General features: G+C 41.1%; 1 protein-coding gene and 1 long non-coding RNA gene across 2 annotated transcripts in view; one reads left to right on the top strand and one right to left on the bottom strand.

Annotated features, from left to right (window-relative positions):
- Positions 1 to 2,274: 2,274 nt before the first annotated feature.
- LOC123510258 lies at positions 2,275 to 16,522 on the bottom strand. Its single transcript, XM_045265240.1, has 13 exons — positions 15,838 to 16,522; positions 14,481 to 14,599; positions 14,125 to 14,220; positions 13,441 to 13,614; positions 13,003 to 13,127; positions 11,030 to 12,564; positions 10,069 to 10,203; positions 9,873 to 9,954; positions 9,595 to 9,704; positions 8,984 to 9,118; positions 8,625 to 8,836; positions 8,085 to 8,230; positions 2,275 to 7,861 (listed from the first exon to the last, which is right to left on the bottom strand). The coding sequence occupies exons 1-13, from the start codon at positions 15,910 to 15,912 to the stop codon at positions 7,785 to 7,787; spliced, it is 3,021 nt and encodes a 1,006-aa protein (XP_045121175.1). The 5' UTR covers positions 15,913 to 16,522; the 3' UTR covers positions 2,275 to 7,784.
- A 1,285-nt stretch (positions 16,523 to 17,807) lies between these two features.
- The window catches only part of LOC123510260, a 119,379-nt gene continuing 113,540 nt past the window's right edge, over positions 17,808 to 23,646 (top strand). The window contains exons 1-2 of the long non-coding RNA XR_006676447.1: positions 17,808 to 17,824; positions 17,922 to 18,024. This is a non-coding gene — a long non-coding RNA (uncharacterized LOC123510260). The remainder of the gene's footprint in view (positions 17,825 to 17,921; positions 18,025 to 23,646) is intronic.

Here is a 23,646-nt window from a genome sequence, read left to right as displayed (position 1 = left end):
AGGCATTATTATTATTATTATTATTATTATTATTATTATACTTCTAACTAAAGTCACCGTGTATTCTCTATCCTGATCCGTGTCGCATTCGGAAACTAGGAATGACGAAGCCATTAGGGAACTCGGCAGTTTTATGTGAGTCGAAGCGAGTTCAAAGCCTCACAAAGCACTGGCTCATTAGCTCGCATCAGTGGACAACGACTGCATGTTTGTTTATGGTGAGCTGGCGACCACGAACAGTGCGCTGAGTTTTACAAGCCTCACTCATGGCGGGGCTGGAAACATGCCGTCCTGTCATCATCCAGTGTGCCAGCGGGTGTCTTGATACTGGCCATTGGTGGGGTGTCCCGGCCTGCTGGGTTGTGTTCCGGGGAAGTGCTGTGGTGGTGGACTCCCTTTCATTCAAGGTTGGTGTTAGTCTCTGTTTTGCTTGAGATAGTCGATTGTAACTTACTTCACCTTGCCTGAAACAAAAATTTCGTCAAAATATGAAGTGTAGCGGTTTTGTATTGCGATGTGTACTAGTGCGCAGAATGGCCTAACCGGATAAAGGCTGTTTTTTTTTTTTTTTTTTTTTCCCTTGGTACAGTGGAACCATGCGTGCTTTGGGGTCCGAGGGTTCTTCAAGCGCACGTGTTCGAATTCTGTCCACGGTTCGAGTGTAGGTTGGGCTTCCTCACTCGGGGCAACGGTTTCCTAGCGGGTGGGCTTTGAGATAGGAGGTACCCCAAGAAAGTACCCCCTTTAGCCCATAAATTCCTGTGAAAAGCCCACATGGTATAAAAAAAAACAGCAATGATTGGGTAGAAAATCTTTTCACAACGTATGTTTAACTGTTCTCTCGTGAAATGCTGGAAATTGTGTGTCTAGTGATGTAAGGTATGAACCATGGGCTCTGCTAAGTAATTTCTGTTGTAAATAATGTCATATATTAGGTCGGTTCTTTTCTAGAATCACTGCTTCACGCTGATCTGTATAATACGTATAGCACAGTGCATTATTATATATGAGTATGCAGGACTGGGATACTCAACAAAGGAGACTGGCGGAGACAAGCCAGCTGATCCCAATGTAGGAAGTGATATAAAGGGAGACATCAGTCCCTCCATTCCATCCCATTCCGACTCCTAGTATAAGCAAGTGCCTCATTAACGTAGCAGTGTGTGGTCAGGCCATCTGCCTCTCTTCCAAAAGTAAGGTCTAGTCACTCTAGTGATTACCTCTAGAGAGAGAGAGAGAGAGAGAGAGAGAGAGAGAGAGAGAGAGAGACCTATAGGCTGCAAAGTACAAGATGATGTCCTGCCTTTTGTAAGTGTAAGCGACAGCTTTGATTACATAAGTGTTGGGATTTCTATTTCTCATTTTTATGAAACAAGTTTGTCAAGGAGAGAGAGAGAGAGAGAGAGAGAGAGAGAGAGAGAGAGAGAGACCTATAGGCTGCAAAGTACAAGATGATGTCCTGCCTTTTGTAAGTGTAAGCGACAGCTTTGATTACATAAGTGTTGGGATTTCTATTTCTCATTTTATGAAACAAGTTTGTCAAGAGAGAGAGAGAGAGAGAGAGAGAGAGAGAGAGAGAGAGAGAGAGAGAGAGAGAGAGAGAGAAAAACTTGGAATAGTCTTTCATGGCAGCAGTCCCGTGAGTGTGAGAAAGAATGAAATGCACCTGTGCGTATGTGTTTCAATGTATATAGTATTATCTTGGTTGGGAGAGAGAGAGAGAGAGAGAGGATATGAAAAATGTAGAAACAAGGAGGAAATGGGATGGGAAGGCAGACTATGGAATGGGGTTGAGAACGGTGTGGCATAATTTACACATCACAACTTGTGGCCAGTGATATTTACTTATTGAAATTCCTTGAGTGGACATGTCACTTTAGCTAGAAGTAAGCTGCGTCATCAGTTAAGGGGCCATCTGTACATTTCATGCTATCAGCAGCATTTTACCACAATGTTTTTTTAAAGGGCTTCATGGTGACCACATCAGTCATGAAGGACATTTTGCCATCCATGACTGTGGTTGTGAGGTGAGAAAGCATCCATGGACATTCATGGCTGTTTGAGAGCATGTCATCCTGTGGACACCAGATGGCAAAAAGCTCATGTGTGAAAGCTGCTGGTTACTACATCTTGCAATATATTAAAATTTCATTTTAAAATTGTAAAAATAAGATGGTGCATGGAGGGCCATTCTAAAATAGTGATTCCTGGGGCCACACAGAAGATACAATAGGGATGCATTAGTTTATGCTAAGCAGGATTAACAAATACAGCTAAAATAAATATTGTTTTACTGATCATGATAATGGACACATAAGTACACAAATGTGGATAATGAGACAAAAAGTGGCTGACTCTACATTCTCTAACAAAACTATATTCTTCATTTCATACAATATAAAAAAGGTCCACAGTTTCCTTCACTGGGGAAGTTGCTTATAATACTTGAACTTATCAAAACCTCAGCAACAGAGACAAGCCAGGTGCTCTGCTATCACCACAAACAGCTTGTAATGTAACTCTGGAATTGATAAAACAAATCCATCACTTAGACACTATTCAGGTCCTTACTTGTCTGGGACTCACTACCTAATACTCAGTAGACAGAAATGCATGTTGTAGGTACTATATAAGTGTACCTGCAGGCGAGGAAATTAATTAGGGTGAAAAGTACATAAATGAGATGGCTTAAGTGGATGTAGGTACAGAAACAAAACACCTCTGTTGGGGACGAGTTCTGATCCTGTGACGTGAGCTGGGAGAACACCAACGCACTGCTCTAAGAACTACGTCTCTTGGTGAGTCATGGATGTATCCTTACTACAGGAACATAATGGTTATCCCTCTTGGTTGTGTGCAGGTTATCAGGAACATCAGAATTCTAACATACACAAACTTGGCTTCCCGGGCAAGATTCCTAATTGTGACAAATTCACTTAATTTGTTAACGTACCACAAATTGTTATGATCAGAAACTATGAATATTGAGCACAGTGTAATACTCTAGACTACATGTTATTGCTGAGAATGATGATTTAATCTTCAGTTTCACCTCACCTTTGGTTACACTCTCGACATCTGTCAGGCTAACTTTGTTTTCATGTTTTCACAAAGTGTTCTGTGACAATTCCTGAGGGCACCCTGAGAGGTTGCAATAAACATTTTCCATGACTGAAGACAAAGTTAAAAGTGATTTCAGACATTAAATTTTGTACAGAAACATAATAAAGCTGCTAATGATTGCAATAAATCTTTATAACTTACATAGTTAACATTTTGCGGAGGCCATGGGATTGCACACAATTCAGATATCTGAGAGTGTATCCTTGGGTGGGGTGAAAATACTCCATCGTCTTGTTTTTGTTCTGGTTTGAACATGGAGCACAACTTCCATAACTAAATGCTACAATGACCACCCGTGGGTCACAACCAATTCTTCCTAATCCTTGAAGCTCCAGAATCAAGGCATGTTTTGTCTCATAGTTGATTTAAAAGCTATTCTTCAAGTTACCGTGTTTGAAACTAGGAAGATTTTGTTACTTCTAAAGCTTTCAATTTATTCAGGCTAGCTTTAAATCATCTTTAAAATTCCAATAATAAAATCAAGGCATTTCTTTTTTTATCTACCACGTCTGTGTGTGTGTGTGTGTGTGTGTGTGTGTGTGTGTGTGTGTGTGTGTGTGTGTGTGTGTGTGTGTGTGTGTGTGTGTGTGTACGTGTGTCATTCACATACAGTTGTGTTGGTCACCCAGCCAGCTGTTTCCCTAAGGAAAGAGTTCAGAGTTCGTACTTAGCAACCTACAAGGTATGCCCCCTAGATGGGCTTGAATCACCATTCTTTCAGTTAACAACCGATTGCGCCAACTGAGTGTGTGTGTGTGTGTGTGTGTGTGTGTGTGTGTGTGTGTGTGTGTATGGCTGCCTGTTCTGGACCAGTAATTGTGCCACCTGGTAACATGTTATCATGGTAATTATGATAATCTCAAGTAGTACGTCTACCTTTTCAAAATGTGTGACAAACTGACTTTGTATCTCCAATAAACATCCCTTTTATTGTATAAGGTACTGTCTTGTTTGTAATTATTATCAGGAGTTTTGGGAATATATGTCAATTTATCACACATTAAAAGGATGGAAATATTTAGGCCAATTAAAGGATGAGACTCAGTGACAGTGTCATCAGGTCACACATGTTCAGGTGGCAGAGTTATAGAGCCAGTCAGCAGGTATTATGACCACACATAGTATTGCACAAACATGAAGCGACAGAATCAGGTGTGTTGTCATCTGGTGACATACTGCCTGTGAGACAACCTGAGGTTGACTTCTGCCTGCCCCTCATAGGCACTGAACTTGAAAACTTATCATCACCAGATTTCTAGTCACATTAACATCATCACATACTGGAAAACACTAATGGCAAAAAAAGAAAGGAACAAGCACTCTGACATACATCATGAGGTGACAAATGAAGCAACATCATCAACTGCCCCTGTGTTGTAAACAATCATGCTAAATGCTAGAGTGAAGAGTTGATGCTGTGATAGATGAAATGGAGGAGGCAAAAAGGCATTCTATACACATGACACAAATTTATCCGACAGTATGATTTCACATGATTTTTGTCAAAAGGAATCTACACCAGTTTTACTAAAAGGGAATAGTACAATGTTAGCATGTCTGTGACAGCTAGAGTAGTACATACAACACATCATGAATCTTGGAAGAATGTTGCTGGGTATCACATTAACAGGGAATTTCATTGTAGGCAAGATTAGGGTTAAGGTGATTTTCTTATAGCAGGAATTCAGTACAAGTGTAATTGTGCTTTGTCACACACAGGTAGTATGTGCACTCATGGCTGTCTGTAAATAGCACCCTTCAGTAATAAAAAAATATTACTACATTCCTTCTCAGGTGCTTTATACACCTATCAAAGTCATCAAAGACAATCAAAACATAAAAAATAAATATATCATTCTTTCCTTTCATGTAGTCAAAAACATAAAAAATAAATATATCATTCTTTCCTTTCATGTAGTCACCCTGAATACAATGTCCAGTGTTTACACAAATCGTCAAATAAAAAAACTCTTATAATACTAGAACCACAAGGTCTTCCTCCCTGGATCAGTCTTGAAGGTCAGAGTGAGCAGCATTTGGGTTGGGTGGTGCTGTGATCAGCTGATAGAGAAGTGCAGTGACCAGCAAGACTGGTGTTCTGAAGCTGCAGGTACTGAGACCTGCATGCTCAGATTTAAATCACAGAATGTGTCACTCTTTATCCTTGTGATGGATGACTAGGCTTATTAATCAGCCAACATCCAACTTATTTTATACACAAATGAAGTACATTATGATGAATAGAAAGATGAATTTGTCAGAGAGGTGTATGACAGCAAGATTGACAGATGTGTAAGAGACAGAGTGTATGGAAGACAGAGTGGAAGAGTATGACATAAAGGAAGTAAGTCCATGCTACATAAGTTACGTCAAAGAGAGAGTGAATAATGATGCTGAAAAGATAGCTGCAGACATTGAGGTCACTCCGTTAGAGGACCCTGCTTAAGAGAACACAGCAGCTCGGATAATGGTACAAGGAACAGAAAAGTAAACCTTAGTATCAATGCTACTTCCAATATGGAACAACCTACCAGCATATACAGTTCTGACTGGTAATGCTGTATAATAAAAGGAACATTGATGAGGTTTTTAAATTCATAAGAGTGAAACGTAAATGTTCGCATTTTCCTTAAAATGGAAAGCAACTGTTTAGATTCTCCACTATGGCATATGAAGACAGCAGAGAAAGTGTAGTCAGGCTAGCAATTTCTCTGTTCAAAAGGTAATTGTATAGTACATAAAACAGTTTGTTTAATTCATCACAACAGGAAAGCAGGTGCAGCATTACAGGTCCTCCACATTCATCTTGTTTTGTCATGCAACAGTGACATGTCTGCACCAAGAACACAAACACCAAAACATCTAACAATATTTCCGCTCTAAATCCACAAGTCATCCTCTGCATTCCGTGGCAGAACATTCCCCCAGCCTGGCAATAAACACTTAGGGTTACCACATAGGAGTATATTCTCATTTCTGAACATCTCAATATTACCAAGCTTCACTCATACTTCACATACTTCAAGTGGAAAAAGAGAGAGAGAGAGAGAGAGAGAGAGAGAGAGAGAGAGAGAGAGAGAGAGAGAGAGAGAGAGAGAGAGAGAGAGAGAGAGAGAGAGAGAGAGAGAGAGAGAGCTCGCACATGTTACAAAATGTTTTCTGTTTCAAGTATGTATGCATCACTAAATACTCAATAAAGATTTCAGATGGGTGAATGAAGTAAAGGTACGGAATCATTGTAATTAAAGTTGTAAGTTTGTACTTTGTAGTTTTGGTGACTGTTTTGTGGAAATCAGATGATGTACACAACAAAATGTTCAAGGGTCATGTCAGACACACCTCTCAAAGAAGTAACATGTGCTAAGTCATGTCAAAGCATGAACTGAATGGATGCATGCTGTAGGTTCTAGGAACTGAACATGAGAAAAAAATAAATAATAAAAATAAATAAATAAATAAAAAAAAATAAATAAATAAAATGAATAAATAAATAAATAATAATAGATATATAAAAAGATAAAATTAAAATGCACTGCAATAAAATTATGCCTGACAGGAAGCAAGAAGTGTCTGATGGAGCACAAAGCCAGATATCATGACTGTCCTTGGCTGGGTAACTCTGGAACACAATCATGGCTTTGTCATGAATGAAGAAAGATCATATTCATCAATAACAAATTTTCTGTGACTACAACGTAAGTAACAACAGGTGCACATAAAGAGGTAGATGTAAGAGATGAGTATAACTGAAGACAAACACTTTATCTTCAAGGAACAAAAGTTGACATTAGAAAATCACATTCCTTGACTCAAATGTCAAGCTGTCTGAAATTTTATCCTGAAAATTTCTCATTGAACAGTAAATTAAATGAGATGATAATTTCCTCATATAAATGTAAAAAAAAAAAAAATAAAAAATAAATAAATAAATAACGATACAAACAGAATGTGGTGCAACATTATCTTGTTTCAACAAAAAGGCAACTGAATTTAGAATAAAACAAATTACCCAGTCATTAAATACTAGTAAAGAGCCAGCACATTTGAAGGTGGTGTGATGTGAAAGGGCACCTCCCTGCCATCACACCACCCTGACTGTGGTAGTGGCCAAGCTGTGCCAGACTGAGGCAAGGAAGGAAATGATATGTTAAATACAACTTGCAGAACCTTGATCTGGAATGAGCAAGATGCTTTGGCTACAGGCGATATGCAAAAAGTACATAATAAAAATACAAATATGTAGAACAATGAGCAGCTTCTCAGTGCATACTGTTGTATAATTGCAGCTAGCATTCAAATAAATACTAATGCCCCAGTAGAAGGTAGTAATTGTGGTCAGTAGTGGTGAGACACAAGCAGCAGTTCTGTGTGCCTTTGTGTCATGAGGAAACTGTCAACCTGGCTCTGGTCAAGACTCGCAAACTGCTCAACACAGATGGCAAGGTAAGACAGTGCTGCTGCTACTGCTGCTTCCATGAAGGTTTGTAGGCAAAGGACAAAAAGGTGGGAGAGCACCAGCCCACAACTGTGACTCATCAAATTGTTTTTGTTCCTCTTTCAAGTTTATGCAAGTTTGTAAGAGGGACACTTGCACAGACTTGGTAAAATGGCACCACTTTACCTGACCTGCAGTAATGAGTGGGTGGAGGCACAGCGGTGCCTTAGAAGTCCTGAGGCTGCGGCCCCAACACCAGGGCCACCAGGTGCTGGCTCTCCATGATGTGGTTCAGAGACTTGCCTAGATTGGAAAAGATAGTAAGTAATGATAATACTTATAATGGAAATATACTTTTGAGTAAAGAAAGTAACAATGATACAGTTCTTTTGACTACATTCTTACAGAGTCAAGTTAAAAAGGTAAAAGCAAAATAACTGAGTGACTTTGTGTTACCAGGAAAATGCATGAAAATCTCACTACTGAACATGGATTCAAAAGCTGAATCAAGTTATGATGAACACACCTTTAAGGAATGGCTCATTGGTCATGACCTTGACACTGGAATAGTAGTCTGTGGGGCAGGACCACTGGGCCCTCAGCTGCCTGGCTGCCTGACGAGCTCCCAGCCACCAACGCTCATCACCCACATCACAGTCCATGGTCTCCACACTGCAACAACACAACAACATGCACCGCTGCCACCACCAATACTTCTCAATATTCATGACATATTTTTAAAACATGAAAAATGTTACAAACTAATGTAATATCACAGTTTTTTAGCAGAAATAGCAAAGCAAGCCTGATAGTTGTAAATATGTAATAACTTTATATGTACATTTACTTTGACAGCAACTAATTAGCATATGAGATTTCATTAATTTATGGTAAATTTCAGCAGAAAATATGACCATTCAAAATGTACTGCTATTCATCTGTCTGTATCTGATGTCTGTTATCGAGAACAACTGATTTTACATTATTGAGGATGGTGATGATGTATTTATCCAGTCAAGACAACAAACAGGAGCACACCACTGAAGAGGCATGCAAGTCATCATACCAGTAAGGATCTGTCTCTGTTAGCGGCTCCTTCTCCACAACATAATACTGTTTGGTGTCCATGTTGAAGACAAAAGTTGCTGTGGTCTTGTACTGGCGGCGGGTGAGTGAGCTGAGGGGAGAGCGTGCTGTCTTGGGCAGACCCTTGACCAGGGTGGCTGCCTGTACCAGGACTGAGGCCAGAGCCACAATGTCTCCACTATCTGGGCACACCTGGGAAGGGAAGGCACCACTCAATATCACTTAAATTTTCATCTAATATAAGTAAAAATCAAAGAAGCAAAGATCTCACAAAGACTAAAGAAAGGAAGATCAAAGCACACAATTCAATCCTAGAAGTAAAACAATGCACACACTCACTTCCACAATCTCTACATTGTAGTCGTTGCAGAAGAAATATTTCTTGTTGGCTTCTGTACACACTCTCTGAGCTAACTCATGGCAGAACTGCTCCACATCAAGGCTTATTTGCTTCACCAACACCCCCGGAGCATTCTGCAGGAGAATCACTACTGCAATGGCTGCCTCAAATCTCTTTACCAATTCTTGTGCCTACTTGTACTACTCTTGTGTCTTATGATACACTAACTTTTGTTAAAACAGGATATTTCCTTTTTGCAAAACTATTTAACCAATTGTTTGTCTGAACCAAGTTTTCTACTGTATTGTTTCAAAGACTTGTGAAGGAAGTAAAGGGAATCAATTGCTGGCTGACACAATGAAAAAATTATGCTGAATATAATACAAAGAATGTTCAACCACTTTGTTGTGCAGCTGTTTTGTGTCTTACACCATTAGTAAGTCCCAAGTAGTTCCTGACACCAACAACAAAGGTTCACGTGGCATGACACTAGGCAGTCATGATCACAGTGCTTAGTGCTGTCTAAGTAATCAGCTACAGCCAATGACTTTTTAATATTTTGGAACATCTATATTTTCTAAAAAAAACTGTGAGGAGAAAGAAGGATCACCAGTTTCTCTGCCTTAGTGTTGGAGATCATCTGCATCTGGGTGTAGCCAGAGCCATGCACCTCCAGCGGCAGGGCGTTGTGGTAGCCTGTGGCGGTGCTCAGCTCATCGTCTGGAACACACGTTAAGAAATGTCATTCTTACTTCATAAAGGAAAAGCAGAGATTCCTTTGAAATCTTAAATTCACTACTGTAGACAAGAAAGCAAGGAGATTTAATTTGTTATAATGTAGTTTGGTGACTATTAACATAATCACACTTATTCACTTCAGTCACTCACCCTCAATGTCTGTGATGATAGACACCAGCTCATCATCCACCTCAATGTACCGTCGATTGAAATCTACCACACAACTCATGCTCTGAAACACATGAGGGGAGATAATGGTCAGCCACACCCTGGACAGTGTGTGATGCCCTGGGTAATACAACAGAACCATGCATTGCTTCCTTGTGAAGAAGGCTGCAAGACTCACCAGTGACTGTGTGTGCTCAGATGCATTGTTTTGTGTAAGGCCAGCAGTACTTTTCTCGGAAGACTTCTGGACTCGGCCGGGACTGAGGGCAAAGACTCCCAGGCTCTCTCTGGAACTCCATCTCTGCAGTTCAGCCTGATAGAAAGAAGCAGACTTAGATAGTACTGGTTCAGGCTTCTCTTTAGGTGTGTTGACTGGTGGGAACATCTGATTATCATCTTTTTTTATCTATTTGTATAACATATGCACTAATTGTTAAAATAAAAGTTAGAGTTCATTTGTATCCATCACATCTGGTGCTCTCCATAACATCAGCCAGGTGAACCCCAAGCTCACCGCTGTGGCGCTCAATCTACAGCAATAACCTCCCAGTAAACAGCTTAAACTCATTACCCCAAAGCAAGACTTGATCTGCCGACCTTAGCAATGCCACTGTACAAGCCAGAGGGTAGTGTATGTAGATACGCCAAGAAAACTATTTATGGGAAATGAATAACCATACATGTAAAGTATAAGGATTACATTTTGTTCATTTGTGGTAGTAAACAGTTCAGTGGTCAGTGCATAGAGACAGATTGGAAATGAGTGGAGTTATATGTGTATATATATGCATGGTTTTGTAAATGGCAAATGTGGAACATTACTTATGGTAGGGAGACAAATACTGTCACTGTATTTTCTGTTTCCTACAACATATTTATCTAAAAAGAACTGAGCAAGGGAATGGGAACCTTATTTGTATTTTTTGCTCCACAATGAGAGATGTGATATCTGGTGTGGCTATTTTCCTTTAAGGGAATCTCAGTCTGGTGTAGATATGAAAAGATGGGTAACTTTAAGAAGTGTCAAAAGTTTTCCTCTGTGCAGCATATCAACATTAGCTATGTACCTGTACCTGGTGTGTCTTTTCTTACTCTTGATAATTTCTTAAAAATTTGAGTGTTTTCTTAAGTGTGAGTACCTTCTCCAGCATCTCTCTCTCCTCCCTCCAGCGGTCATCCCGGGGTGACAGGATTGGGCTGGTGATGTTCTGGTTGATGGGACGCAGCACATCGTTGGGGGAGCCTCCGCTGGACACTGGGCTCAGCAGCTTCTCATACACAGACCTAAGCAGTCCTGAGGACTCCCCGAGCTCAATGGACAGCTCTGAGAGGGGCACACCCATGGAGCGGAACCTTGGGGATCGCGAGGGACTCATCAGTAGCCGTCGACTCTGGTTACGGTAGCTGCTGTAGTTCTGAGGTATGTTCTCCATGTTCTCATCAGAAAACTCGTACTTTTTGTCTGCAAGTCTCCTGCGCCTAAACACACTCAGTTTTTCATGGCGAGAGTCTGTAATTTCATCTATGAATTCGTATTCTTTTTCTGCCTGCTTGGTTGGTGTCTTCTCACCACAAGAGCTTTCACTGGAACTCCTGAGCACCATTCTGCTCCTGCCCTGCTGCTGCTGATGCTGCTGCTGTGGCTGCTGCTGATGCTGCTGCTGTGGCTGCTGCTGAGGGAGCTGAGACCCAAAGACACAATCATCACCTTTAGTCCCCACACCACAGTGGCCCACTGGAGGTCTGTGTCGCTCTGCCCCACTGGTGGCTGTGTCCCTGAGGTCGTTGCGGCGCAAGTCTTCACTAGCGTGGGAACACCAGGTGGAGTCGTCCGAGTCGTTGTCGTTACAATAGTCACTCTCACCGTAGTAGTGACGCGGTGAAGCCTCTAGAAAGTGGAAGTCCTTGAGCGTGAGATTGGAGGCCAGACCTGCCCGGGGGCCGTCTCCCTCGGGATGGCCTTTGTTATTATCACAGACAATAGCTTCACAGGCATGAGAGGTGCCTTGACCCTCACTGGCACTTCGCTGGCACCCACTCCCACTCGCTGCACTGACCCCGCCTGCACCACCACTCCCTTCACTTTTAGTTCGTCCCTCACCTCGCGCTGGTACACTGCCTATCAAGATCTCCCACTCCCTGTCTCGGTCTGTGGTGGAGGTGCTGCACAAGCTGCTGCTGCCCATATTTAAGGTTATTTTCAGTCCAGTGTTCTTGGTGACAGGAGTGATGCTAATACACTGGTCTCTCTCCTCCTCCTCACAGCTGCTCTGACTGTCCACCTCAGGGTCACTGGTTGTGCTGCTGTCTGTTGCACTGTACTTGTGGGACCTCAAGGTTGGAACACTGTACTGTTGCTCCCCAGACACTCTCCTGTGCTTCACCTTGTGCTGGTCCCTGTCATCATCACTCTCATCCTCCTCCCTCACCCTGATGCAGCTCAGTCTTGTCCCCTCCACCTCACTGTCCTTTATCCGTCGGTCCACGTTTTCAATATCCACATGCAGGACGTGAATGAAGTTGCCAGCGTTGAGCACCACAAATCCCCGCCGCTTCATTTGTACGCTCGGGAGGAACTTTGGGAAGGGCGGCACCATCTCAAAGCTGGTGTGTACTGTGATGCCGTGCTTGAGGCAGCTGAACCGGGCACAGCTGTTCCATCTCTCAGCCAGGTCTGGTAGAAGAATGACCCCACACGTGAGGAAAAGAATATAAGATAGGACAGAAGAGAGTAGAGAAGAGTCATTGTACTTCTAACTGCATTGTGACGGTAAAAGGAAATGTAAAATGAGAAGGAAGAAGAAGAGTGTGATGGAGGAAATGTGGAGATAACAAAAATAAAAATAAAAATGACTTGTTATGTGAAACTGAAATTAGTCAGTTGATGAGTAATGAATAGGCAGTCTCAATACAAGGGATGAGTTATGGTTGAATTATGAAGGACAAATACTGGTTAGTCATAGTAAATAGTTTTGTAGAACACATTGTACAAACTTGAGAAAATAATTTGTTGAAAATGTTCAGCAAAATAAGCACACAATGATCTTTTAAATATGCATCACGAAAATGTCAAGGAAAATATCTCAATGAGTCCCTTTGATGCTAGTCCCACCTTCCTCCTCATAGGACGTGGCCACCTGGTAGCAGGCAGAGCAGTTGTCCAGTGATGGCACCGCTGTGATAGTGACGCAGCACCGGCGTGTCTGGGAGCTGGTGCCATCACTGCCCTCGATCATGCTGTGGGGAAGACGGTCAAATCGGGCAGGGAAGATAGTCAGTGTGGACAAAGTTATAATGTACGTGTCGTGATCTACACTGAAAAGTCAACATGAGGTAATTTCTCTTGTACTGTTGGCTTCCTTTGTCTATTTCTATGATTTGTAAGATGTCAAAGTACTGTGACCTCTTTGACTGTGCTAATCCTCATGAAAAGATAGAGAGTTGATGGTTAGCACACTGTTTTACCAGTTACCAGAACACACACACACACACACACACACACACACACACACACACACACACACACACACAAAATGGCATTCTATCCTACCTGCAGCCATACACAAGAATCTTCGACAAGTCCCTTGGCCACTGACAGAGGGAGATGAAGACATTCTCAAAGGCGTAAACATTGGCCTGCAGAGACTGGTCACCAAACAGCATCACCTCAGCCACCTTCTTCAGTGGTGTGTAAGGAACAAACACCCACCAGTGGAGTCTGTACCTGAGAGTGGAAGGAAGAAGACCTTGAACTCTGAGCACTAATTGTAAACCCTTGCCTTCCTTTCCATTTGTCTTGCATAACACAGCTGTGGCCTTGTGTTCACTACAGTTGGATGAGGTGAAGGTTTAATTACATTCCCTGAGGTCACCATCAAGTAACAGATGCACAGTTGAGATTCTGTACTGATTGCTGACTCTGATCTTATTACTTGTGAAATTTATCCATGTAGGTTTAAGCTTAAAAGGAAACTTAGTCTCATAGCTGGTTTTCTTTTATTTCATTATATAAAAATAACGTGAATTTCCTTTATTTGTAAGTCTGAATTAAATTGTATAACTTCTATTAATGAATCAGAAAGACAGCCATGGTAAAGAACTAAAACATCTCAATCCCAATCTAATGTTACCTCTCTAAAATGAACATGAATATGACCATAAAAAAAAAAAAAATTGCCAATATGATAATTAGTTTTGTGAGTAGGTAGGTATCAACATACAGTGAGAAACATACCTGTGTTCCATCTGCAGTGTGTGGTCATCTGTGTCGCTGGAATGGGTGTACGACAGCACGAACTGACCACACTTGGTGAATCCCAGGAACACATGTCTGGTGGGAGGAGTGGAGGTCAGGTCATAGTAATGCAAGTATGACTAACTTTAAGCCTGTCTATGCAAACCAGACACACAGATATTCTCCTTTCTCTTTTCAATATCATCATGTTAAGAATAATCTCCATGACCATATGTCCTAATAACAAACATCACAAACATATTAGGGGAGAATCCTCCAGTAAAATAATAAAAATCAAAAGACAAAACTAAGACTCATTGTGAAGCAGTGTCTGTCTATAGATGAAGCAGACTGACCCAGCAGCCAAGGCAGAGGCAGGAGCCACCTCAGCCAGGGAGAAGGCCAGCCGGTGAGGCAGCTGGTAGAATAACTTTTGGCGAGGCCGGGAACGTGTCTGCCTTGTCTCACCATACAGCTGCAAGCATAAAGTGAGACTCAGAATCAGTGTTGTATTTCCTGCAGTAGGTAACTGAGTACCTAGATTTAGAGGCTGTCTCTGTTCATTAATGAATTTAAGAAGACTAATAGTTCTTCTGGTCAGCAATGCAAGTCTATACAAGGGTGGGAGGTGTGTGAGGAGGCTGAGAAGAGAGTATTGCAGCTTAAGGACACTATAGCTTAAGAGAAGGGTGCTGAGTGTATACAGCTGAGTTTCATATCTTTGGTCTTCACTCAGGATGCTAATTGTGTAATTTAAAAGCTGAATTAGCTTAATAATCCAGTAATTCTCATGATTTGACATTTCTGGAGGCAGTTCTTTCATTGCTAGCCTTGTTAATGCAACATCACAAGTACTGAGTGAATGTCAAAGCTACCATGACCTATGCAATAGACTAGATATCTTACTACATCCACACCACTGCACTGTATCCATAGCATAAATATTTATACAATTTCCCAAAAAGATTTAGCATAACAGCATATAATCAAGAAATTTATTGTCATGACATCATACCAATGTGTTACTAGAGCCTTTATAACATTACTACTTCTATAGCAACCTTAAATGCAGGATAAACACAGGCATGATGAAGCTGATTAAAAATAATACAAATTATATCAAAACAGAATTTATCTGACTAACACTAAACAAGCAGATTGCCTGACATAAAATTATCCTTATGACGAGAATAACATCATACAAACCACTATGTCCTTCTGCTTTGTATTGACAGGAAGCACAAATTAGTTGATCAATCTATTATATGAGTGATTGTGGTCACTAATAGTACATAATGATTAACTACAACACTGGGCATCAATTTCTTATAATAGCATCACTACCACACGCACAGCAGCAGCACAGCTCACACCAGCACCGCCTATGTTAAGGCACGCTCACCAATACAATCAAACATAATTGGTGATCATTCCTGCCTCTTGAGAAAATCGGTCAAAGATAACCACTATACAACAAAAGAACCATTATAGATGCACCTCCACGCCACACACTACTACAAACATCATCATACCCATCAAATACAACACACTGACTATTCCATAACCTAAGAAAATCCCAGTATCGAGTTAAACAAGATAAAATTCTCAAGTCTGACAACCCAAGCGGCTCAGGGCGGCAGAGGGAGGGAGGGAGCGTGACCTCTTCACACGCTTATTTCTCCCTTATTTCTTCTTCCAGGTCTCATTTCTCACCTCCCTGAAGTGGAGTTTCTGCATAAGATGATGACGGCCGTGCTGACGAAGGCCCGGGACTCGCGAGGAGGACATTATGGTGAGAAAAATGAGAGTGTGTCTTTCATCGTCCCTTGTTGTGGTGGAACAGCTGATCGCAGCCTCCTATATTTTGTTATTATCCCTTCAAATGGTCAGTTTTATGGTTTTCTCCTTGAAATGATACTGCTGAGCATTATATTCCATCGACAAATATTTAGATGTAAGAGTATCTGTTTGGTAATGTCGTGTGAATAATTGAAAAAAGCGTTGCACCGGGTGGATTTTCATTTTATTTTATTTTATTCTTTACCTGGATTGAAAAGTCTCCTTCCCACTCACTTTATATAATTAGAATCATATACAAATCTGAGACATTATATGCAGTGTAACGTTATTAGAGTTTGTGTGGATAAGAAGGAAGCCAATACTGGTAGATGGTGATGGGCAGGTGTTAATGTTTTCGTTTTGTTTCGTGCACAGCAGCAGCAGAAGAAAATGGGTGCACGTGTGTGTTGCATGGGTGTGTGCGTGAGTGAGGCAGACGCCCGCACTCACTCCACGCTCATGTAGGCTTGTTGAGAGGACTCTTTTTGTAATATTTTTTTTTTAGTTATTTATTCCATACTAGCTTAATTTGCATTACTGTTTGTCTGTTGAATGGGACACTTAAATATTCGTATTAGTGTTTTCTAGGAAGACAATGAAATGTGTTTTACTCTCTGCTTATGAGACAACAAAACTAAATTAATGTCACCTGATAATCTGACTTTAGTAGTGTGAAGCAATGGACTGACAGTGATGTATGCTTGAGATTATAAATATAATGACAGGAGGTTGGTACTTGTGACTAGTAAAGTAATTAGTCCACAAATAAGGCTTCGTAATATCACAGTTTTACTCTCTTAACTAGTCTCTATTGATGCATCGTTATTAAGACTTCTGAGTGCTACTCGTGCAGCCTCAGAATAACGTCAAAAGCTCACGCTCTTGAAGGCGCATCAGGGAAGTCTTTTGTCCGCCGGGGCAGAGCCATCTGTTGGTCACCTCATGGACCGTCTTTACCTTGGGGACTGATTCATTGCTACTTTAAAAAGCTAATCGGTAAACCATTCCTTAGGATACAATTAACATGTTTTTTCCTTGTTCCGATATGTTAGAAACGTCAAACTGTTGACGATGCTATGTATGATATGCAGTCGATGTGCGGGTAATTTGCTGCCTTTGTATTTCTGTTAAGGAGACATTTCTAGTTTTCTTTGGGCTTTGTGTCTCAGATCGTAGTCAGTATGTTGATTCAAATACACCCTGTATACAGTGTTATGCAATGTTCTGGTTTCTTCTGTTGGGAAGCAGTGCTGTACTTAATTTAAGAAGGAGGGAAAGTGTTCTACTTTCACCTTTAGGCTGACTACGATATTTGACAAGATCATTATTATTCTACCTCCATGCACTCATGATGTATTTTTTGAGGACAAAATCAATTGCATTTTACATTAATCATTGATATAGATAAAGGGCATTATTCAGAATTTACGACTAAAATGTAAAGAGGAATGCAGAAATTAAAAGTGATAATCTTTAAATCACTGATGTAAATGTGGAGTTATACAGGCAAATTTGAATCAATATGCCCATAAACCAGCTCCTGGAATTCCAAGAGGAGTCTGTCGTGGACTTAGAACAATGACAATGGCTCGTAAAACAACCTTAAAGCACAATGATCGCCTATGACAAGTCTGGTTCAACCCTTTTCCTCCTCTTACCTCGGCATTTCAGTGAACAATATAGAATTTGCAAAATGATGATACTTGTGGGAATAATTTGGTTACAAGATCAGAGCCAGAGAAAAGCCACACGAGGTGTAAGTGTCAAGGGAGAAATCAGTCCCGAGGTCGAGGACGGACCATTTTTCGCGCCCAAAATCAGTGGTTGAAAATGAGCAGCAAGAACGACATGAATCGCCGCAGTAAGTCCCAATTTTCTCCGTATTTTGGTGAGAAAGTTGTTCTATTGTGTGTTAAGAGAGGTGAGTGAGAGTCTCAACATTACTTCTCTGCCCACAGTTGCTGCGGTCGCCAAGAAGAAACGCTCCAAAAAGCCAAAAAACAATAGGCCTCCCCCCAACAAGGCCAAAGAGACCAATGACAACAACTTGGCCAGGGGAAGGTAAGGGACATTTTTTACACACATGCATTTTTTCCTGGTCTTCTTTACTTACCTTTCCTCCCCATTGTCTCCCCATGGCGCCTGGCTACCCATTATTTTTTTCCGGCTATTTGCATGGCGGGACATGGAGAGCAGAGTGATTTATGGGATATTTTTATGCTGATTTCTATTTGACCACTCCCACCGGCCCGATGCTTCATGTGGGCAGTGGTACATCGTTCTTATTTATTTTGAGTGTATTTTGTGGCCATGGCTCGTATCTGGGTGTCTGGGAGGTACCACGCTGCCCTCACCTGGGGAATTTGATGACATAATTTCACACCTGGCTTCTGTGGTGGTGAGTGTTGTGTTTCCCGGCCTCAACTGCAGTGACAGGTGTGGAGGGTTACTTGTGTGACTTGTAGCACCAGGAAGAAGTCATGTTTGTAGTTGATTTAATAGCGACTGGGGTTAGGTTCAGTGTCGGCAGTCATTGCTTGCTTGGAATCTGCCTGTGTTTGTTTGTGTGTAGTTTGTGATGTTAGTTGGCCATGCTGCAGTTCGGCAAGCTATCAAGGGGTCTGCTGTGAGGTGGTGAAGGTGCAGCAGCGTTGGTGGTGTGTATGAGCTCTCAGGAGTGTATTGTCAGTTTTGATACAGTTCGTGTATGCTTAAATTTGTCCCGTTATGTAAGAAAGTGCTATTTTTTGAGGCCACTGATTGCTTTGTGTGTTTGCGTTAGTTTTGCCTAAAGGAAGAATTGTGAGGGGGAGTTTGGTATGATGTCCAGGATTGTTAGGTCAGATGGTCACAGTTATTTGGTGTTGGCTTTAAGACAATCATAAGTCGGGTTTAACTACAGGTTGCCGGGATAGTCCATCCTTCGTTTAGTCATATCTTTAACTTTTGTCTTGACTATGAAGGTGGATAATTAAGAAAAAAGAAGATATTTGCCAAAGATACAGTAGACTTTGAGTAGAGGACAAACACGAAGTGAATGATGTCACAGCACATTGCTTGTGTCGCAGCCTCGTTGGTGAAGGGAATACTGGTACATACCTGTCAACATTCAACTTAATATTGTTTAGTTTTGCTGGATTTACCAAAATAGACAAACAAACTGGGCAGACAGTGGGCAGTGTGTGTTTTAGGAACAAAACAGGTCATAATGAGTGAGGCTGTGGGAGAAGAGGCATGCAGTTAGCAAGATCAATAGAGCAGTTAGCTTTGAAATAGCAGAAGAAGTTAGCAGGAGATGCAACACTGATGCATTGAGAGAGAAGCTGAAGATAGACAGTTACAGGAGAGGGATTATGATGAATAGCTTTTGATGCTACCCTGGCTGAAAGAGCAGTATGAGTACAACCCGTCCCATACATGTGAAACCTACTGCATACATCGATGGATAAGTCCCCTGTACAGAGTTAGCAGCCAATGGGATGAGAACACACACACACACACACACACACACACACACACACACACACACACACACACAACCAAGATGGTCTGGGTTCGAGTCCCAGAAAGCGGTGAGGCAAATGGGCAAGTCTCTTAATGTGTGGCCCCTGTTCACCTAGCAGCAAATAGGTACGGGATGTAACTTGAGGGGTTGTGGCCTTGCTTTCCCGGTGTGTGGAGTGTGTTGTTGTCTCAGTCCTATCCAAAGATCGGTCTATGAGCTCTGAGCTTGCTCTGTAATGGGGAAGACTGGCTCAGTGACTAGCAGGCGACTGAGGTGAATTACACACACACACACACACACACACACACACACACACACACACACACACACACACACACACACACACACACACACACAGCTCAGTGCGCCCGGTAGCTCAGTGGTTAGAGCGCTGGCTTCACAAGCCAGAGGACCGGGGTTCGATTTCCGGGCCGGGTGGAGATATTTGGGTGTGTCTCCTTTCACATGTAGCCCCTGTTCACCTAGCAGTGAGTAGGTACGGGATGTAAATCGAGGAGTTGTGACCTTGTTGTCCCGGTGTGTGGTGTGTGCCTGGTCTCAGGCCTATCCAAAGATCGGAAATAATGAGCTCTGAGCTTGTTCCGTAGGGTAACGTCTGGCTGTCTCGTCAGAGACTGCAGCAGATCAAACAGTGAAACACACACACACACACACACACACACACACACACACACACACACACACACACACACACACACACACACACACAGTCTTCTATGTAGTAAGGAGACTAAGAACAGTAGTGTACATTAATTTTATGGTTAGGAGAGAAATTGAAAAGAAAGCTTAGTTGTGTGAGTAGTCCCAGGAAGTAATAGTGATTGTGTTGAGCTGGAGGCAGAAGTGGCATGGGTGAGTGTAAAAGGGTAATGAAAGCTGAATAGAACCTACTTGAGTCTTGGTGAGTCTTGGTGAACATTCCAGCCTTTTTGTCCCACTGCAGTACAAAACCAAAAGTAAGGAAGACATGAACGGCCAGTAGGGAACACTATGTACTAAAGCTTTATACACACTTTACAAAACCTTAAAGTAAAAAGGATAAGTAAGTTTGAGCAATGTGTATATACTGTAACCTTGATAAATTGTACTGGATTGTGAAATGCAGAGAAAATGAGAACACAGAGAACATAGAGGAGTGAAATGCAAAGAAAATGAGAAGAACACGGAGAACATAGAGGCAAGGAATGTGTGCTAGCTATGGCCTTTGTAAATTGTACTTGATCGTAAAATGCAAAAGAAAATGAGAAGCAGAGAACACAGAGACAAGAAATGTGTACTAAAACATTATGAATTATTCTTGATCGTGAAATGCAAGGAAAATGAGAAGAAAGCAGAGAAGACACAGACAGGAAATGTGGAAGGAAGTTCTTATCTAGTACAAGGCGGAGGATGTTTGTATGTATCGAGTTCTGTTCTTCTGTTATCCACTATTGCTCATTGCCTCTGCTGTGGTGTCAGTAACAGTGGAACTACCTGTGAATGACTGAAAATTTTGTACTGTAATTCGTGTAAAGGAGGATTACATGAACAGTAATTATACCATCTAAACTATTGCAATGATGAAATAAGTTTGGGAAAGTTGCGAAACAGATTAAAAACAATTTGCTCCCGGCTCTGTGAAGTTGGAAGATCATTGTAATTATTTTTGTACAGTAACATTGAATTACTGAAAACTGATGCAGTAATTCGTGAAAGAAAGGGGCAAAGCACATTCTAGTAAGAGTATTTTTAATTATTTTGAATCACTTGTATTTATTAACATGTGAAGATAGGTAATGTTGTAACGCTAATAGAAAGACAAGTAACACCACAGTAACCATTTTTTATTGACTTAGGTGTGTTTATTAGCACCGTTGGAAAGGCTAATGCTGTAACTTTCAAGACACTTACCCTGTCTTTCAGCTAACTCTTGGCACTGTAAGGGGACTGGCGACTGAGTGGACTTTTTATTTTTTAGTTATTTTTTTATGTTACCCTTGACCAGTCTTTCCCTCTCTTACATAAATATATAAAAAAAAGAAGAAAACTAGTGTAGAAAAGCATTGTGTTGTTGTCACTGAATATACAGGTAACTCGATTTACACAATAGATGCGTTCCGAGAGGCATTGCGTATTTCAGAATTTGTGTAAAACAAACTTGTAATTCTCATAAGAAACAATAGATAATAGGGGGGATGTGGTATGTGGTCCAATTCGCGTATAAGCAAACTGATCGCACAAATCTGATTAATGATAATATTTTTCAGTCGCGTATTAACAAAAACGCATAAATTAAACACGTAAATCAAGAGTTACCTGTACCAACAATTTAGAAGCAATGCACAGATGAGAGGAGGTCAGGTTTTAGTCCCATGCATGTCAGAATTTGGTATATAGGTGAACGGCAACAACTGATAAGCATTTTGAGATAAAGAGTGAAGTGGCAGGAATGTGTGGAGGTAATGATTAGTGGCTTGTTTCCAGAGATACGTATTGAGATATAGTATGTCATGTAACTGAGGACGAGGATTAAAGAACATGATAGATTTGTAAGGTCTTAATGGGAAATAGAATGATTGCAAAGTTGTGTAGACAAAGAATGTGAACAATGGATTAAGGGAGAAAAAAAATGAGTGAAGATGAAAGAATGAAGGAATAACTACAATGAATAGATAGAATAGAAGGATGACTGTATACATAGAACCAGTTGGTAGGGGGGAACAATGAGGCAGGTGATAATGCTGCATGGGACAAGGCAGCATTGTGTCCAGGGTTGGCAAGGGACTGATAGGAAGAGTGACATTCAGGTAGATGTTTTATCTCAAAAGCATATAGTGGCATTATTGTGGTCTTTGATGTGTATGATGTTTAATGAATAGAAAGAGAGCAGTGAATAAGGTGTGAGAGCAGCTGTGTTGTATAAATAATTGAATGAGTGAAATGTTCTGAAAGACTGAAGGATGTAAGGGAGAGATGGAGAGAGAGAGGAGGAAGGTGTGTGTGTCTGTCTGGGTAGTAAAGACTGGGATATTTTCCATGTAACTGTCTGTTGGGAAGAAACTTTTTGTAGGGGAAGGATTGTGAAAGGATTGAAAGGGAAGCAAAATAAAGTGAACCAAATGAAGAGGAGTGTGAAATATTGACATTAGTGTATCTCTATCATTAGGCGATGCAGTTTCTTAGTATATGATGTGAAATGCTAGTTTTTTTTTTTATGTGAGAGGGGAATTCCGGCCAAGAGCAACAAAAATGGCTAAACAAAAAGGCCAACTTCATTCATTTAACTTCTTCCGTACTGGGACACATTTTATACCTTGAGATTTGTGTACGATTAGACCATTTTATTGACATTAGGAAGGATCTGTAGAGGTCAGAAGATCAATGGCTAGTCTTCACTATTCAAATCCCACAAATGAATTTATGAAGCTATATAAAATTACCAGATATTAAGCAGAATGAATATGAAAAATGCATTATGGTACTGAAAAGATTGATTAATTTGTTCAGTGTCCATATATTCCCTTAGGATAGTGTGCAGCTCTTAAGTCAGCATGTGTCTGGGCCAGTTTCCTCACACCAATGCTTTTCTCAGGCTTGGTTGTGAGAGCATCTTGATAGTGCTTGGGATCAGTGCTGTACATTACTTAAACAAATAGATGGGATAATTTTTCATGTACAGCACAACACATTGGTCTTGTCTGCAGTGGTGTTGGTGTGTGGATGCAAGGCTGTGGGTGGCATGGTGTGAGGTTTGCAGTGGTGTTGGTGTGTGGAGGTGCAAGACTCTGGGTGGCATGGTGTGATGTTTGCAATGGTGTTGGTGTGTGGGGGTGCAAGGCTCTGGGTGGTGTGAAGTGAGAATGATTATTTTGGCTGTGGTAGTGAGAAACGAAGTGTAAAGTAGAATGACATTTGAACTGTAGTGGATTATATCATGTGGGGATTTTAGATACTACACAATTTAAACAGTGATTTAGGTGTCAGATAACAGAGACTGACTTTTGTAAATATGGAACCTGTCTTAGTGGTAATAATACTCTGCCACAAAGTCATATGAAGAGAGTTACATTTCTATTAAACCCTGCAACACGTAAAATATAAACTTTTCAACGGTAGGAATAAAGTTTTAATGAGTGTTGCAGCATCAGATATGAACTGCATAGAATCAAAGGGATGTC

Source organism: Portunus trituberculatus, chromosome 28 (assembly GCF_017591435.1).
Source record: "Portunus trituberculatus isolate SZX2019 chromosome 28, ASM1759143v1, whole genome shotgun sequence".
NCBI classification, from domain to species: domain Eukaryota; kingdom Metazoa; phylum Arthropoda; class Malacostraca; order Decapoda; family Portunidae; genus Portunus; species Portunus trituberculatus.
Note: the sequence above shows the minus strand (reverse complement) of the source record. Positions and strands in the feature narration are given on the sequence as shown.